We start from the raw sequence: 17634 nt of genomic DNA, 5'->3' as shown, positions 1-17634 counted from the left end.
AGCTAGAGAACTTACCAGAAGCTCCTTGTACTTTGGCCGTTTGGATTCATCCTTGGTAAGGCTGGACAGAAAGACAGAGACAAACAATGTCTATAAGCACGGGGAACAGGTGTTCACTCTGCTCCACAAAGAGAGAGTGTGGTGTGTGTGTGTCTCTGTGTGTGTGTGTGTGCGCCTACCAAAGGTTGACACAGCTGATGAACTTGGGGGAGAACTGGCGTTCCTCGGAGCTGCTGAGCTGCGGAGGTTCACCTTTCACCACCTGAGTCAGCTGATCAAACACGCTGTTCCACTTTGGGTACGGGAACCGTCCTGTAGCCAGCTCGTACTGAAAGCAACACACACCCACACACATTTTCACAATTTATTTATGTACACTTGAAGGGAACAATTTACAGGGACATACATATTATAGATGCATTTAAAAACATATACAAAAATCATGGGCCATTAGCATACTATTCATACTATTAAGCATACCCCTCTGTTCTTATGGGTAGAAGTAACAGCGTCTTCACCATATATGGCGGCTGCCTATGAGAGCAGACAGAGCACAGTACTCTGCTAGCCGTTTAGCCCTCTTTTTGGGCATCCCAAGCTGATGAAGCCCTCTTACAACAAGCCTATGTGTGTGTCCTAAACTGCCAAATATGAAAACAAATAGTGGACACCTATGGCCTAGCTCTGAGATGGTGTTTAGGAGTGGTTGGTATTTAATGACCAAAAAAAGCTTCCTCCATGCTAGGATCAAAAGGTGCATGCAGCCTCTAAGAGCTGTTACACACCAACCAGACGGCCGACCGTCGGCAGAAAAGGCAGTCGGAGTGATCGGTCGGGTCCAAAAAAATGCCTCAAAACACACTGAGGCGATGCCGACTTGAGCGTACGCTCTGCGCGTGCGCGAAACGTAATACGTCTCCATAGCAGGTATTGTATTGTTTCCCAGAAAATGAAAACCGGCAGCTGATTGGACGACCGCGTCACGTGGGTCTTTTTTCTCTGGAAATTCACAGCCAGACTGTCATGGAGGCTTGTTCAGAATACGATCTCATATTGTACTAAAATAGTTCAATAGTTTCTGAAAACATTTTAAGCGAGAAATAGGCCATACATTTGATGAATCTGTCTTCATTTCAGATCGACAAACGTCAGTTTAAAATATTTTCGTCAGATTTTGAGAGGCTCATCCGCTCGCCATTTCTGGGCGAGTCCCAACTGCCCTGTCTCCGACTGAGCACATCGGGTCGGTCAAAATAAAGGCAGACAGCTCCTCCGACGGACGACGGCACGGAACACACCGAACAGACTTGAGTCACTGACCTCGCCAGACTGTCCCGACGGTCGATTATCGGGTTGGTGTGTCAGGGCCCTAAAATGAACACCTCACTGGACTCTTCACTGATCACAACAACATCTGGTGTATCAGCAAGCAGCTGTGAGAAGGTATCAGAGGGACTATTGCAATGCACACACACACACACACAGTGTTAAAGCTGAGCATCCTCCCTGTCTTACCAGAGTGATTCCCAGGCTCCAGACATCAGAGCGCACGTCGTAGCCTTGTCTGGACGCGCTGGGGTCAATCCTCTCAGGCTGAAACACACACACACACACACACACACACACACACACACACACACACACACACACACACACACACACACACACACACACACACACACACAAATTTCATCATTTAATACAGAACCACGGAGATACTGCTGCTGCCATGGGGCAGGTCAAAGGTCAGAGCCTTGGATCTGCTGAAGCTTGAGTGTTTATCAGACTGGGAGCATTCAGCAGTGTTGTAGTCGAGACCACCTAAGACCAGTGAGCTTGTTTCTTTTCATGTGTATATCTGTCTACCTGGCCTTGTGATTTAAATGAACCGTTAATACTCCATGACGTGCAGAAAGAGATACATTTATTTCCCTGAATGGGTTTCATTCCCTTTCAGAACGGCTGTGTCCTCACCGCCATGTAAGGCCGGCAGCCAGCGTCCCGGGTCTTAGCGATGGAGTCCACCAGCTGACCGCTGATGCCAAAGTCACATAGCTTGATGTTCCCCGCTCGGTCCATGAGAATGTTGGAAGGTTTGATGTCTGAAATGACAGAAAGAGAAACAAACTGCATTGATCCAAGGTTTGGAATGTAGAAATCTTTTGATTTGGACATTAAATACCTATATTAAAAGGTAGCTTAGAAAAATGACCATCATGTCATTTTTGTACAAAGGGTGCTACCTTTTAATTCAACAATATGGCTCTAAATCAATGTTCCATAAATATTGGATCTGAATGATAACTATTCATAACTGTATGCCTTCCTCCACCCTGCTCCGCCCTGCTATGCCCTACTACCCCTGCTATGGCCTGCTACGCCCTGCTATGTCCTGCTACGCCCTGCTACTGCTACGCCCTGCAGATGGCCGCCCACCAAGATCCAGGGTCTGTCTGAGGTTTCTGCCTGTTTAAAGGAAGTTTTTCCTCGCCACTGTTGAACCAAATGCTTGCTATTGGGGGGGAATTGTTGGGTCTTTGTAAATTATAAAGTGTGGTCTGTAAAGTGTCCTTAAATAACTCCTGTTATGATTTGATACAATAACTAAAATTGAATCATACTCTTGAAAGCCTTTAGGCTATTTCCGGTGTATGGGGATAAATGGGGGGGGAAATGTAAATGTCGGGAAAAGTAAGTTGGGGCAGACGCGTCGCAGATTTTATGGAACAAAATACAGTTTGGAGGTAATAAATATGGATCACAACCAATAACAATTATTTTTTTTTCTTTCAAATATTGACGTCTTTCTGTCTCATTTAGATGCATGTTACCATGATTGTAGCCTAGCTCTATGCTGTGTGGGACACAAATATGGTGGCGGGCATGTCGGAAGTGACGTCTTTGGTACCCATGAAGAGAGGAATAAGACTTACCTCTGTGAATTATTTTCAAGTTTTCTTTTAAGTGGTTCAGTGCTTTAACGGTCTGTTGGAGACAAAATAAAACACATCACTTCTGTTTCCAATGTGATCAAAATGTATGAAGACAAAGTGAATCGCCTACTCACCGCTAATGTTATTTTGCCTAGTATTTCCTCCGGAATGACGTCATCCAATGCACAATAAACATATTTGTAGAATTTGTCTAATGAGGTAGCCATGAGTTCCATACAGATCCAGCAGTCGCCCTGAAACAAAGAGCCAGAGGATGAGGAGATGTGCGCGGGATGACTCCCTGTCTATCAGCGAGCTGCTGCTGCATGATCTCACACCTCTCTGAAGAGAGCGCCGTAGAACTGAACGATGTAGGGACAGTCACTGCTCCTCATGACCACGTCCAGATCCATCAGCAGCTGCTTCTGCTCCTTCTCATCCACAGTGGAGCGAATCCTCTGAGAGACACAGCACACACACAGATGTTCTTAGTGCCAGACGTCAATCTGCACTGAGGGAAATAGCACGGCTGTTGCTCTGGATGAGAGGTGTGTGTGTGTGTACCTTGACAGCCATGATCTGGCCCGTGGGTTTGTGGACCATCTTGTTGACGGAGCCGTACGCCCCGCGACCGATCTCCCCGAGGTCTCTCAGATCCTCCGCCGTGAAGTCACAATGCTGCTCCGGAGAGATCTTCAGCTTCCCCGACGACTCGATACTGTGTGTCCGCAGACGCTCTCTGGAGGAGCACAAGTCAAGTCCATTTGATTTATCTAGCATCAAATCATGCTGCAGTTATCTGAAGACTCTTGTCATACGGAGCAGGTCTAGACCACACTATCATTTACAGAGATGCAACATTCTCCCATGAGCAACGGGGGGAAAACCCGTCCCAGAGCACAGAGGAAGGGATGAGGGAACGTACAGCCTCAAATAGGAAGAGGAAGGAGGAGGTAGAGAAAGAGCCCTGAGGGGAACATGATATGATAAATATTGAATCAGTAGTCCAAGCTTCTCTGTGAATGTGAAACATTTAAAGGTTCCATGGAGTGGTGTTCGACTGGACTCTTTGATGGGAGTGGACTTTGGTAGGGAGCCGATTGAAAGTGCAAAGGCAGGCTGAAACTGGCCAATGGGGGAAGCTGCTGTGGATCACTTCCTGCATCCAACCACCCCAAAAACCATTTCAACCCACCATCAGGCCATACATGTTTAAGTCTGCAGCATTGGATATCGCTGCCGATGATGCTCACGTATGGCGATGTACAGTAGTTACAAACTACCTTTTTTTTTTTCCAATCATTTCAATCATTTTTTTTCCTTCTCTGTTTACACAAACAAAGATATCTATATAATACAAATATCTAATATCATCCTGTTAACACATTGTTAGAACCCTTTTTTAACACAGTTGTGCTGCTGCATTAGGAGCCAGCTGTAACTTTAGAATAATAAAGAATCCCCCATGACTTTCAGCAATGTGAGAAACCTGAGAGGACCTGCTGATGTATGATCCATACATGTATGATCTCACACAGTACTGGCCCATCAGCAGCTGTCTCTACTCACATGTGAGGGTTCTGGAAAGAGGGAGGCGGTGGATGGAGCGGGAGCCTGGAGGCTGGTTTCACTGGAGGGTTGGCGAAATTCAGCTTCAGAGCTTTACGTTTGCCTGGCAGGAAGAAGAGAGAAAGCCATCCGTGCACAGCACACTGAGGGTTCGGATCTGACCTGAGATAACAAGCCTTTGCATGTGTGCAATAAGCAATATTAACAAATTCATGCCACAGAACTTTCATATGACCCAGGACATGATTGGCTAACATTGGTAGGCGGGGGAATTGTGAGGGGAAAACTGTTGAGGATTTTGGGATCCAGTCTCTGACCTTTGGGTTATCTCACACTCTTCTCGAGATCAGAGGATGCACAAAATGCATTTTGAACACAAGCAAAGTGCCCAGATGAACAGAGGTTCCCAACACACAGATACTGCAGCAGTCCCTTTAGCTGTCTAGGATACATCATCATCCAAATGATTTATTTATTCAAGTTATTGGAGTTGTTGCTGCAATACTGCAGGATACTGATATTGGAACCCCCTGTCCAAAACCTCAACAGTTCCCTCAAGATGTCAAAGTGACCAACACTTAGATATCACTTAATTCCAATTCAAGACCAGTCAACAGTGTCTGTCACCTGTAAAGCAGCCTACACATGATCCGCGGTAAAACCGTGAGGTAGAGCGCAGAGCACAAAGCATGCATGACGCAGCTATACATTATTCTTGCTTCTGGAATGGGTTGCGCCTTGAAAAGGTCAGCGGCAGCTTAGTCAAAGTTGAAATAATTTGAAGTTTGACATGCTTTAATTTTTGTTTCATTTTCTCTCCTTTGTTAAGGAAAAGAGTGAGAAGCAATTAACCTTAAAATTTTCTGATTCAAGTCTCAGAAAGTCAGGATGAAACTTTCTTCGTCTTGAATCCTCTTCTGTAGTTTTCCTAACGGAGGCCATCTCTGTGTTAGAGGTGTGAATGTTCACTGATCTTCCGATTCGATTACGATTATCATGTCAGCGATTCGATATCTCGATGCATCACGATGCGTCAAATACATTTTCAAGTCATTCAAAAACAAAACATTCTGCAGTGCTCTAATACTAAATAAATTGGATACATAAAACTACAGCACTGAGCACATGGTACTTCCTGAATGTGCAAAACATAACAGAATATATAAACAGAAAGGTGCCACCCCAGGCCGCCCCTCTAGACACACCCCTGGTTGGGAGGCGCCGCTCTCCCCATAGGAAAACAATGGAACGGTGCAGAGCAGTTTTACGCGGATCATGTGTAGGTGGCTTAAGAGCATATTAGGATGCATCTCCAGAATATAACCTCTATGCAAACTGTTGAGTCGTCTTTGCCATGCCCTGTTCAACCAGCTCCTGAGTGCAAACAGATGCCTTACTATGCCCCGGTGCAAATTCATCTTTCCCGGCCATAATTGCATTTGGACAGACTCCCCAACCACCATAGCACCACACAGGCTCTTTCAATAATATACAGTGGCTTCCTTTCACCTGTCTTATCCACTTAAATATGAGGAACACAATAACAACACTGACCAATCATTAGGCAGCACCGTGGCCAGTCCTCAGCCAATGATCAGAAACACGGCTCAATGAAAGTCAGTGAGGAAAGGAAACCACGTTAGACTACTGAAGTGGAGCCACAAAGAGCAGAGGGCGGATTGCTTTTTGTGCCAGTCTATTGCTTACGTTGGGACACTCCAGACAGGCTTATCTGAAACCCTGAAGTAAAGAAAAAACATTTTACTACATTTCCTTCGGGCTCATTATTCTATAGTGCCAATGCTGGAGGTGGAATACAGGGCAGGTTCCTCTGAATGGAGAAAGAAGCACCATGTTTTGCTGGGTCTGGTTCAGTGCACTGCCATGCAACTGTACCTGCAACTGGATGTGGAATGAGGTTTAGTCAACACTAGCCCAATAGCAGAATGTATTAAAATGTCTGTTTGATTGCTCTTCTGTCCCCCCCCCCCCTGCAGTTATCACTTTTATTATTTCACATTAAAAAGCAAATGAGTGACGCCAAGATCAAAAAAGTGGCTGAGGGTTTTCTGCTCGTTTTAGTGGCATATGCCAATTCTAACTGCTATATAAAATATGTTACTTAATATGTTCCACCGGCACCTCTCTCCACACACATTTCCACTGCTGGCTTTGCTAACGCTATGTTTCTTTCCTACCATCAATTGATATAATGCCTACTGCACTAGTCAAAGTGAAATACCGCTAACAATGGGCATATGGCAATAAAGTGAGAGTGGCACACCACCGGTACATGCCAGCGGAGAGTGGCATCTATCTGTGGAACACCAGATGTTTTGAAGTGGCACTAGCAGTAACATACCATAATCAGAAGCGAAGTGACATATGCCAGTGAAAATTGCTATATGCCAACAGGAAGTGGTGTTGCCAGTGGAACATGACTGGCATTCTGTTTAAGCCATAAGCCAGGAGAGGAGGAGCATCGGCACACCACTAACAATTGATGAGGAAAACGCTGCCAGACAGGAAAATTCATCATGGGGTCTGTCTACATCAGGACATCCTAATGTGATAATGTCAGTAGAAACATGCAGATAACTGGATTAAAAAAAAAAATATGAAGGAAATTTTGAAACAAACAGAATAAAAAGATCAACAGAGGAATCCCTTTGCAAAGAAATATCCTGATCAAACACAATGTGCACACATATAACCCCAACAGTAAAAGAAGAGTGAATACCTGTTTCATTCTGACATCTCCAGCAGGTGTTGGTTTCTGTAAGGTTTAGATCAAACATTTGACACTAGACATCTGCCACAGAGTAAGAAATACAAAGCATGTGTTGACCACTGGAAACATGACTGCTTATTAGGACACGGGTGCTAAAGGTCAACCAATCAATGGAAATGCCATCCGTTATCCAGCAGCAAACCTCAACACGTGACATGATCCAATATGGGACACAGCCCTGGCTGACTGCTCTACGAGACAGCCCATCACACAAACACACAGCCCACTGTAGTACCGCGGTTTACCACTATACTGCCTGTGATTGCATCATAGACTGTAAAAATTAATGGATGTAGCATCAGTGATGTCACATATTGGTTTGTTAAGTTTGTAGTTTAAAGTGAAGCCAAAGCTGAAGTTTCTTAAAGCTGCATTCTCTCTAACTTCCAGCAGGGGGCGACTCCATTGGCTCCTGTTTCTATAGAAGTCTATGAGACAATTAGTCTACTTCTCACTTGATTTATTACCTCAGTAAACATTTTCATAAACAAGTTTATGGTCTCAATAGCTAGTTTTAAGTCTTCTTTAATACAGCATGATGTTGTTGTGATGCGCAAATAAATGTCTCCACTGATATAAGGTCACTTTTTCACCACATAGGCCTAAGTCCATGGGGAAAAGTCTCTTTGGGCCAGAGGGCATTATGTGATGAGTCTGGTGTTGTAATTTCACTGTTACACTCAATTTGCTTCAAAGCCCGGCGCACTTCCTGAGGGCTTGCTTTCTGGCTCCGAAAAAACAAGATGGCAACTACCAAACGGAAGTGCACAAACCAATGGGTGACGTGACGTCACTGCTGCTACGTCCATTTTTGTTTATGACGGAGCCAGAACTAACAACATCACTTACTAAAGGAGGACCTCCGTCATGTCAGGCGACTGTAATAAACTCACCACCAATGTTTAAAACTAACTTTAACTGTATTATATGTGTCATTGATTTGCTTTTAAACAGTGTCTTGGCTTCTCAGGAGAGAGAGAAACACTTCAGGCCTTGGTGGTAACTGTAACGTTAGCAGCCTGGTGCTAATAATATCGGTAGACAAACATCCATTGAATGTATCTTTACGTTGCCACGCACGTGTGATTTATGTTTAGTCACTTATGAGAATCATGTGAAACACTCGTTCACTGTGTCCCTGCAGCAGTTAAACTACTGAACCGCTGCTAACTGGTAGCAGCAGCCGTGTAGCTTCAGGAGAACATACTTGAGCTGCTGTGAGCCAAACAAAGCCACGACGTTCAGCCTTCAAAATAAAGCGTATAGTTTGAAAACCAGCTAACGACATTACGCTGTTGTATTGCATTTAATGCAAGTTTAATACCAAGTAATATTTGTAGGGTGTGCATATTCAAATATTTAGGATCTAGAATAACAAATCTGAGTGTATTATGTCAACACTGACATGTGTAACAGCATAGTGCCTGATTACTGTCCAGTGTTTGTCAACAGCATGAATTAATAAAGAGAAATGATAAGTGACCTACAAGTAGGGTTGGTAGTCCTCATCAACCATCTAAGTTACATTTTATGATAACAACAAAGCATTTTAAATTTACTTGATAGCTTGATAGCACCAATCCAAAGTCTGCATTTTACATTTACATGAGTAGAACATAGCAAACATTTATCTTGTTCACGTTTCTAAACATAAACAACGAAATATTAGAAGAAAAACATGTGCTATGGACAACAACGTGGATCTTCTTTTGAAAGTTCTGACCGGAAGATTTTAATTATTCTGTGTCTCTTGACTATGGCTTTTCTGCTTCTGGGAAGCTACTAGCTACCTTGTCCTACCAGCTCTAGAGTGTTGTTGAGAGAATATGTGCAGGCCGCCGCCGCCTACCTTGCATGCTGCTGCTCTGTGTGTGCTGCTGCTGGTGGAAACTGTGCGACGTGGATCCTACGCTGCCGGAGCTGCTGTAGCTGCCGAAGCTGCTGTCGGGACTGGGAGTCGCCATTGTTGTGTGTGATTCCGGCAGCAGCGCCGCTCAGGCTGCAATGCAGAGTGAAAGTTCGCCCTCTCTGCCGAGTCCACACGGGACACTGCGCCACTTGAACGCAGCAGCTGCACCACGGCCACGTCTGTGCTGCTGCTGCCTTCAAGACAAGTCGGAAATTCAGATATCACGACTTCACAACGCAACGTTTAACATAATTCACAAATGCAAATCAAGACACTTTATCTCGTCATATCCCCACGTCCTATACTGTCTATAATGTAGTAACTCAATTCCCCACATGTATAATTAAAGTGTGTATGCTCCTTTAATTACATTGTTAGTGTTGCTGTAGCACTTTGTCCCTCCTGATCTTATTTTACAGTCTGTGCTCGTGATACTGATGTTTGAGTCGCACATCTTCACATTAGGCTTTTATAGTTCCCCATTTTACACAGAAATATATTCACCATCACTGTTTTTAATGCTTAAAGTGAAGGAACTGACCGATTACATTTCACCGAAATTGTATTTTTAATATGATTTCACATGACAAATAAAACATGGGATTGATTTAGCATGGAAGTCCATTCTTGACCTTTGAAATAGTAGTTTGACAAAATAACCTTAACTCAAGGTCCACTTACTGGCTAAACCAGAGCTTTCAACCACATCTCACGATCTTCGTCAGTAGATGGAGTTTGCTCAGTTGTCATGGAAACGGCTATACAAGAGAATGTCATATACAACTCCCTACATGCCCAGAGGCAGCTGATCTGAAGACTGTGAGATGCAGTTCAAAGCTCCAGAGAAAGCTTATAAAATAAATGAACTGAAATGAACTCCCTTACAGCAGTTCTACCCGTTGTTACTCTTATCTTAGCGTTACTGTCTCGTCTGTCTGTGCTCAGTGTTTTCACTCTGACTAATGATTTATCAGCAAATGCTACAGAGAGCTAACACGGTGTCTAAGGGGATGTCAAAGATAGGCTTCATAATCCAACCTCAAGTGAAAAACACAAGTGATAAGTAACCTGAATGCAGCATAAGGTGCCATAGATGACACAAGTGCACCTTCTGCTGCTATGGTTTTATCATTCCTTGTATTGTTTGACATTGTAAATCATACAGACTTGTGCTGATCTTCTCACTGAAGACTAGTTAATGTATCAGTTACAGTTCGCAACACACTGCAACATCACATTTCTCACTACATTGCACATTTCATTTTTCAGCAAATAACAGAATAAGACAATCAGTTAGTATATGTGCAAAAAGGCAGCATTGCAATAAAAAATCAATTCCCTCATAAAACGCAAGTATAAATATGGAAATTCTGTCACATAACCTCCAAATGAAAACCCGTGTATGAGATACATTTCACACTTTGTCAGGATCATAAATTATACAACTTTATTTGAGGTACTGTATTTGAAGTTATAGTGCTCCTTTAAGTAAAAGTGTGAACCTGTGTTAGCCCTATGCTATGGGTTGCCTGGGAGATTTTCTTTCTTGTAAAGTGACGCGTGTGAAACTCCCAGACTTCTTAGAGAATGTCCAAACAAACATCCTCTAAATATACCAGTCCAGAATATAGCTCTCTGAATCCAGAGATATTCTAAAGCCATGTGTCATATTGCCCTATGACCTCAGGCATGGGAACAGAAGCACTCGGTCGGCGATCCTCCCTCTCCCTTTCAGCTCCATCCTGTCCTTGTACACCGAGACGGTGGCGAAGGCGTTGCTGTCAGGCGGAGTCTCGATCACGCCCTCGAATGTCACGTGGTGCACTCCCGTGTCTGTGTCCTGGTGGTAGCCCCCTTCGTGGTCGTGTCCGGCCATGAAGCACACCACGCTGCCGTGGGATTGGACGACGGCCAGCAGCTGCTCGTAGTTCCAGGCCAGGCAGATGGGATCGGTGGAGCGGGGATGCACGGGGAGGTGGCCTGCACAGGAACACACACATTTACAGGGATTTAACAGCTGCACTGTGTTATAATACACTATATATTCCAAAGATTGCAACTCATTTCATTCATTTTCAATTCATCCATAAACTGTTCATGGTTTGGTTCCCACATTGCTCCTTTTGTCCAACCAATGGTCTAAAGCTCACTGCCTCAAGTGATGTCACTGGAGTCGGCGTCGTTTAGAGCTACTACACTAAGGCTAAACGATGAATCATTGATTTGAAAGAATGCAATTAGCTAATTGTGAAGACAGCAATTAATTGAATGTGAATATTTAGTTCAATGTTTGGTGTAACATTTGGATTAACATTTTTATTCCTCTTTTTATCATTATATTAACTGGGTTTTTTTTAATATCACATATCACATTATATGACTTTATTTAACATGACGTAGAAGGTGTAATATGTAGATGCTGCTGTTGAACTGAGTGAGAACCGTGCGTGCGTGCGTGCGTGTGTTAGAGCTTAGATCAGGCCCAAAAAAATCAAGCCCGGCCCTACCCGAGCCTGTGCACGTTGCGTCCGAACCTGGCCCGACACATTAACTGTAATTATGAGCCTGAGCTCAATTTAAACCTGACAATTTTTTAATACGTGGGCCATTATAACTGACGTTCTCATCTACAATTCCGAGTTGTTTGAATTACAGAAATCTGTTTAGAATTATCTTAATAAATACAGGTAATGCAACAAGGACGAAGCATGTAAACTGCGCCGTTTGTTTATTCAGAATGGAATAGATCACAAATGGATCCGAATGAAGAAACGTAAAATCAGCCGAATAGTGTGGGTAACAGATCAAGAGTTGAACTGGGCAGACACATCAGTTTTCATCAGACTCACCCTGGGTCGGGTTAATTAAGTCTTACTGCTAACTTACAACACTAATAACATTACCGTTGCAAAAATACTCCGCGAATCAAATCCCCTACTTCACCGTTAACAGTCAAGCTACTAAACCTGTCAGAGGTACTATTGCCACACCCACAGAGAGAGAGAGAGAGAGAGAGAGAGAGAGAGAGAGAGAGAGAGATAGAGAGATAGAGAGATAGAGAGATAGAGAGATAGAGAGATAGATAGATAGATTCTGGTGGTTGATGAACGCAGATATGTGCTGATTAGCTCTCAAAACAGGCCAGGTGGGTAGCGCATTGCCATGAGTCCATAGGCTAATGTCTGATTACTCCACATTGTCATTGTGATATTTTGTGATTACATTCTGAATCTGCCGCGTTCTCTGTCAGGTAAATATAGTAGTAGGCTACAATGTCTTCCTCTGATGTAGACTGCAAGTCAGTAGTAGGCTATCCAGTGGAGCTGCACATTAAGTGGTTTGGGGTCCTTCTGTAAGTAATTTTGGGGTACAATTTGGTTTTGAAGAATTCTACAAGCAGCAATACCACAGGCCAAGCAATCACCCGTTCCAAACAGGCACATTTACAACGGGCACTGCACTAGTTGATATAAAAAACCATAATAATCATATTTGAGACTAATGATATGTCAGGGTCCTGTTCCCCACTGAGGGTAAAGCAGTACTCTAAAGGCTGATTTATAGTCACGGCAGAGCACGATGGAGTCTGTGTGTGTGTGTGTGTGTGTGTTACTGACTCCACTTAACCCTTGTGTTGTCTTCCCTTCAACCTTGAAAAAAACACTTTTTTCTGACATTTGTGACGCCTTTTTTTCACAACGTTTTAAATTTTAAAATGTTTCTTCTAAACATTTTCAGCGCTTATTTCTAACGGGCCAATGTGACCCGAAGTCAACACAAGGGTTAAAAGATGCCAGGAATAAAAAATAAACGCTAAATGGACTGCATCTATGTACAGCACTGATATACAGTAGCTAGCCCCAATCAGACAAATTGACACTTTGTAAAAAGGGACATTTTTACTTACTGACAATTGTGACTCTTTCCTGTTTCTCATCGGCTGAGGACAGAATCGAATCCAGCCAGTCCAGCTGCTCCTTACTGAAGCCCCCGTTGAACATTGTAAACCTCCGCTGCAGGCCCTCGATCACTGAAACAGGAACACTAATTATGAAAATCATAATCTTTGGGCTGTCAAAATAATAATTATAATAATAATAAAAATAACGTGTTAAAAAAAACCCCGCAGATTAAGCCATTCCATATTGACCTTTGACCCGGAGCCATTCTAGCCACCATTCGACTGTAAAATGAGGGAGGGAGCCGAGAATGCGCTGCCTGGATCATTGATTGGAACATTCAATGATGGTTGGTTGGGTACCAAAATCCGGTGCCTTAACGACCTGTATCTACCGGACCGAATAGCAACGTGGATTTAGGCACCTCATTTCGGTGCCACTGATATGTCTTCGCCTCTCTCAAATTATCTGAAACAGACGTTACAGGCAACAGAAACATCGCTGCATGTGACACTAACTAACTTTATACTCGACAGCAGCTAACGTTAGCCTACCGCTAACTAGGAGCTGGATTAAACACGGTTAAAATGCTGACAGCTAACGCTAAACGGTGTAAAGTTTGACTGTATTTCACTGTAGATGATTCCAACACCGGGATGTCATGACAATCTGCAGCTGCCGTTGTCGGAAAAACACAGACAGTGCTTCAATGAAACTGGTAACCTACAGCCTCGTGGTGCATTCAAAGTTATTGTTAAATGCTCTTTCCCATCTGGTGGTTGTTTTTGTCGTTCAACAGCAATTTACTAGTGAAATAAGTTATTGTTATAGTTATTACATTATTATTAAATCATTTAATTTTGACCATATGGCCTTAGCAATAAACAAGCCAAAAATAATAATAAAAAGAGGGTTTTTTTTAACTTAAATGTCACTAATGCTGATTATTCATTGATTCATTTGAATTGAAATATTTAAAATACTTTCACAGCAAAAATGATGTATGCGATTAATTTAAATTAATCACAGAGTATGTAATTAATTAGATTACATTTTTTAATCGATTGACAACCCTACATAATTTACATGCTATTCACTATCAGTCACCTTGGTGTCTGTTAAATGGCTAAAGTGTTATAAAACATGTTTCCTACATTGATGAATTCAAAAGTCACAAACTACATCGGGAAATCGAGTAATAGTGTCTCCTCTCTACAACTACTGCCAGCTGACCTCGCCCTTAAGCAAGGCACTTGACATTAAACTGCACCTCGCCCTTAAGCAAGGCACTTGACATTAAACTGCACCGGTTGGGCTGCTCAGGGACTGGCAGTGTGTCCTTTAAAGAATAACATACATTTTAACTACTGACTGAGGTAATAAATAAAGTGAGAAGTAGGCTCATTTTCTCATAGACTTGTTTTTGGAGCCAACCCTTCCGCATTGGCTTTACTTTTCAGACCGGGAAGTTTGAGTTCCGTCCATTATTTTTGCCTGAGTAAAAAATAAAAGTGCGACTAGTTAGCAGGCCAGCATACATGGGGGACAGTTGAGGTCCTCGTTGGTGTTGTACTGTTTGATCAAATCCATAGCCTGGCTGTACTGTTCACTGGACTCCTGTCTGCCCAACAGGCTCACATCATAGGCATCCAGCACCACAAAGGTGAAGCCGGGGCACGGGCTGAAGGAGTAGGCATAGATATCACTGCCAGGAGCCTGGGCTCCAAGTCCCCGGCTGCTGCTGCCTGGGTGGAGGCTGTCAGGACTGCTGCTGTCAGGGTGGAGACTGCCTGAGTGGAGGCTGTCCGGGTGGAGGCTGCCAGAGTGGAGGCTACCATGGTGGAGGCTGCTGTTGAGCTGTGAATGTAGCAGCGCGCTCCTGCTGAAGTTATAAAACTCGTGGTTGCCCCACACATGGTGGAGCTCCGCTGGGCCGGAGCTGAACTCCCTTAGCACGGTGTGCAGCGCTCGGTCAGAGGCGTCCTGGCCCTTGTTGAAGCCGTCGATAATGTCCCCCAGCTGAAGGATAAACTCTGGTTTTACAGCCGACTCCGACCAACTTTCCCGGGCGTTTCTGAGTAGCTTCAGACTGCTCCGGTAGTACCGCCTCCTCGTCCGGGTGAAATTGTACCCGTCGTCGATATCTGCGTACTGAATGTCCGCTATCACGCCGAATGTAAACAGCGGCGTTTGTTGAGGACAGTCGTCCATCCTCGATGTTGTCATCGGAGGAACTGATGTCCGAGTGTGTGTGCCGACCGAGCGGAGACACTAACCGGGGTCCGGGACCCTGTCAACCGCCATACATAATGGAACCCAGCCGGGTAGGCAGTTTGCTCCAGTAAAACAACATAGTCTGTAGTACTCTGTACTACTGCTCTATTAATACATCCATGCTCCTGACAAGTAACCAACGACGTTCTCTTAATACATCCATGCCAACGAACAATAAAAGCAATGACTTCCGGCTGTATCCTTCAAAATAATCATCTTCAGCTTCTTCTTCGTCTTCTTTTTCTTCTTCTTCTTCTTCTTTTTGTTTCCGGCAGAATAGACGCATCTATGGCGTATTGCTGCCCTCCGCTGTTCTCTAATCGCTATTCACAACTTAATTAAAAGTAATTATCTATATATTTTTATATACTCCAATACGTCGCAGGTAGCCTACTCCATCAGTTTCTTCAATTTGTTCCAACTGTCCAAATTCAATAAAGTGCGTAAAGTAAAAACAGTTTCTCCAGTTGCACCCAGTTCTCTGAACGGTTTCTTCCTCTGACGAGAGTAGGCTACTTCCTGCACTGCACTAATACATGCTTCACTGTTTCCTTGTCACCACCTTCACACTTTCCATCAGGATGTTTACTAATCAGAGCCAGCCCACAATGCCCAAGCCTCAATCTGGATAAAACTACTGCATCTCTTCTCTTACATCTATAATCACATCTTTCTTTCTCTACCATTCTTTGTACTGAATAATAAGTTCTTCCCTTCCATTCACAATCCCATGAATTTTGCCACATTTCTTTTACTGACCTATTAATTATTTCTGCATAATCTGGTGACCCATACTGCACATCAATTTGAACTCTGTCCCCCTGCACTGCTTTCTTTGCCACCTCATCTGCCTCCTCATTACCCTCCACACCCATGTGCACCGGAACCCACAGAAACCCCATCTCATACCCTGCTTTATCGAATCTTCTTCTTCTTCTTCTTTGGCATTTTACGGCAGCCGTAATGAGGCAATCCTCATTCTAGAAATAATAACCTCTTCCTTACGTCTACCCTCCCCTATTTTACAAACATTAACTGAGTCAGTTACTTTCCTAGATATTGAGAATAGATGCCTCCCTTTGTTTTCTTGCTCCCAGAGCTGTTGCCATTTTAAAATTGTTCCCTGCCACACAATACTTTTACCCTCCGCCTTAGATAGATTAATGTTGACATCTATGATTTCCTTTTGAGCAGCTTCCTTGGCCAACTTATCAACCTTTTCATTTGTTGCAATACCTACATGAGCTGGGACCCAAATGAATGATATTTCTACCCCTCTCCTTTTCACATCTCTAATTGCCAGAAGAATATCATACACAAGGTCTTGTCGACTCTTTGATGACCCTTTCCCAATACTATTGATAGCTGACACAGAGTCACTACATATCAACACTTTCTGGTTCTGAATCTGCTCAGTCCATTGTACTGCCATCAGGATTGCATATAATTCCACTGTGAACACACTTAGGAAATTTGAGGTTCTCTTACACGCTTGGGCATTCCACCTCTGAACAACAAAAGCTGCTCCTGTAGCACCTGTTTCTTGATCCTTTGAACCATCAGTAAACATTAATATGTGTTCCTGATATCTTTCTATTATATGACACTGGAATTCAAAACTTGAAATTCTTGCCACCGCTCTCTCCTAGCTTCTCTGAATTGTTATTTTAGCTGGGTGATCACACCTTTGATCCATCAAGTTGACCCAATAGTTAGCCTGAAGTTGCTTTCTCCGCAACCAGAGTGGCATTTCTCCTGTTTCTACCTGCAAGCTACATCTGCTCCCCATTCCGTTCCAGCAAGACATCTCATTAAATTCATTACCCTTTTACATTTGTCTACTATTTTTGAAACATGATCCCTCCATGTATCATGTCTTGTATCAAAAAACACACCCAGAAATTTAAAACTTTTAACCCTTTCCAAATTCCTACCATACAACTCTAGTTTTATACTTTAATCTATTTTCTTCCTCGTAAAAAACATAGCCTTAGTCTTCTCAATAGATAATCTAAACCCCCATTTACTTCCCCAATCCTCCACTAGGGTTAGAGCTTCCTGCACCTTCTTCAGAGTATACTTCACATTTTTCCCCCTTTTCCATAGGCTACTAGACTTTCCAATTCCTGGCTGAACATTAGAAAAAACATCATTAATCATTATGTTGAACAGCAATGGACTAATAACACTACCTTGAGGTGCTAGATGTTTCTGTCCCTATTTTCACCTGAATACTTCTATTATTTAAAAAGTCCATTA

At 43.3% G+C, this 17634-nt stretch overlaps 2 protein-coding genes across 4 annotated transcripts in view; both read right to left on the bottom strand.

Annotated features, from left to right (window-relative positions):
• map2k4b (mitogen-activated protein kinase kinase 4b) overlaps positions 1–9363 on the bottom strand; it is a 10373-nt gene extending 1010 nt beyond the window's left edge. Inside the window, exons 1-12 of one of the 3 annotated variants that reach the window (XM_078279555.1) lie at positions 9143–9363; positions 7243–7278; positions 6210–6242; positions 4503–4605; positions 3498–3672; positions 3272–3391; positions 3068–3187; positions 2934–2985; positions 1975–2102; positions 1516–1593; positions 180–328; positions 16–61 (exon numbers count right to left, since the gene is read on the bottom strand). In XM_078279555.1, the coding sequence (XP_078135681.1) occupies positions 16–61; positions 180–328; positions 1516–1593; positions 1975–2102; positions 2934–2985; positions 3068–3187; positions 3272–3391; positions 3498–3672; positions 4503–4605; positions 6210–6242; positions 7243–7278; positions 9143–9257 (1155 nt within the window). In that variant the 5' untranslated portion in view covers positions 9258–9363. The remainder of the gene's footprint in view (positions 1–15; positions 62–179; positions 329–1515; positions 1594–1974; positions 2103–2933; positions 2986–3067; positions 3188–3271; positions 3392–3497; positions 3673–4502; positions 4606–6209; positions 6243–7242; positions 7279–9142) is intronic. The other 2 variants (XM_078279556.1, XM_078279557.1) reach the window with 2 other exon arrangements.
• A 1269-nt stretch (positions 9364–10632) lies between these two features.
• Positions 10633–15643, bottom strand: adprm (ADP-ribose/CDP-alcohol diphosphatase, manganese-dependent). The gene is made up of 3 exons (XM_078279572.1): positions 14640–15643; positions 13110–13232; positions 10633–11182 (listed from the first exon to the last, which is right to left on the bottom strand). Exons 1-3 carry the CDS (start codon positions 15325–15327, stop codon positions 10878–10880), a joined length of 1116 nt encoding a protein of 371 aa, XP_078135698.1. The 5' UTR covers positions 15328–15643; the 3' UTR covers positions 10633–10877.
• Between the last annotated feature and the right edge of the window lie 1991 nt (positions 15644–17634).

Source organism: Sander vitreus, chromosome 21 (genome assembly GCF_031162955.1).
Source record: "Sander vitreus isolate 19-12246 chromosome 21, sanVit1, whole genome shotgun sequence".
Taxonomy (NCBI): Eukaryota; Metazoa; Chordata; class Actinopteri; order Perciformes; family Percidae; genus Sander; species Sander vitreus.
The sequence above is the reverse complement of the archived record's forward strand: the minus strand, read 5'-3'. Positions and strand labels throughout refer to the sequence as shown.

Coding starts and splice junctions, on each gene's coding strand:
- adprm (XM_078279572.1), bottom strand. CDS start 15,327: ATGACAACATCGAGGATGGACGACTGTCCTCAACAAACGCCGCTGTTT. Junction 13,233..14,639: donor GGACCTCAACTGTCCCCCAT/GTATGCTGGCCT, acceptor TTCCTGTTTCAG/TGATCGAGGGCCTGCAGCGG. Junction 11,183..13,109: donor GGAAAGAGTCACAATTGTCA/GTAAGTAAAAAT, acceptor GTTCCTGTGCAG/GCCACCTCCCCGTGCATCCC.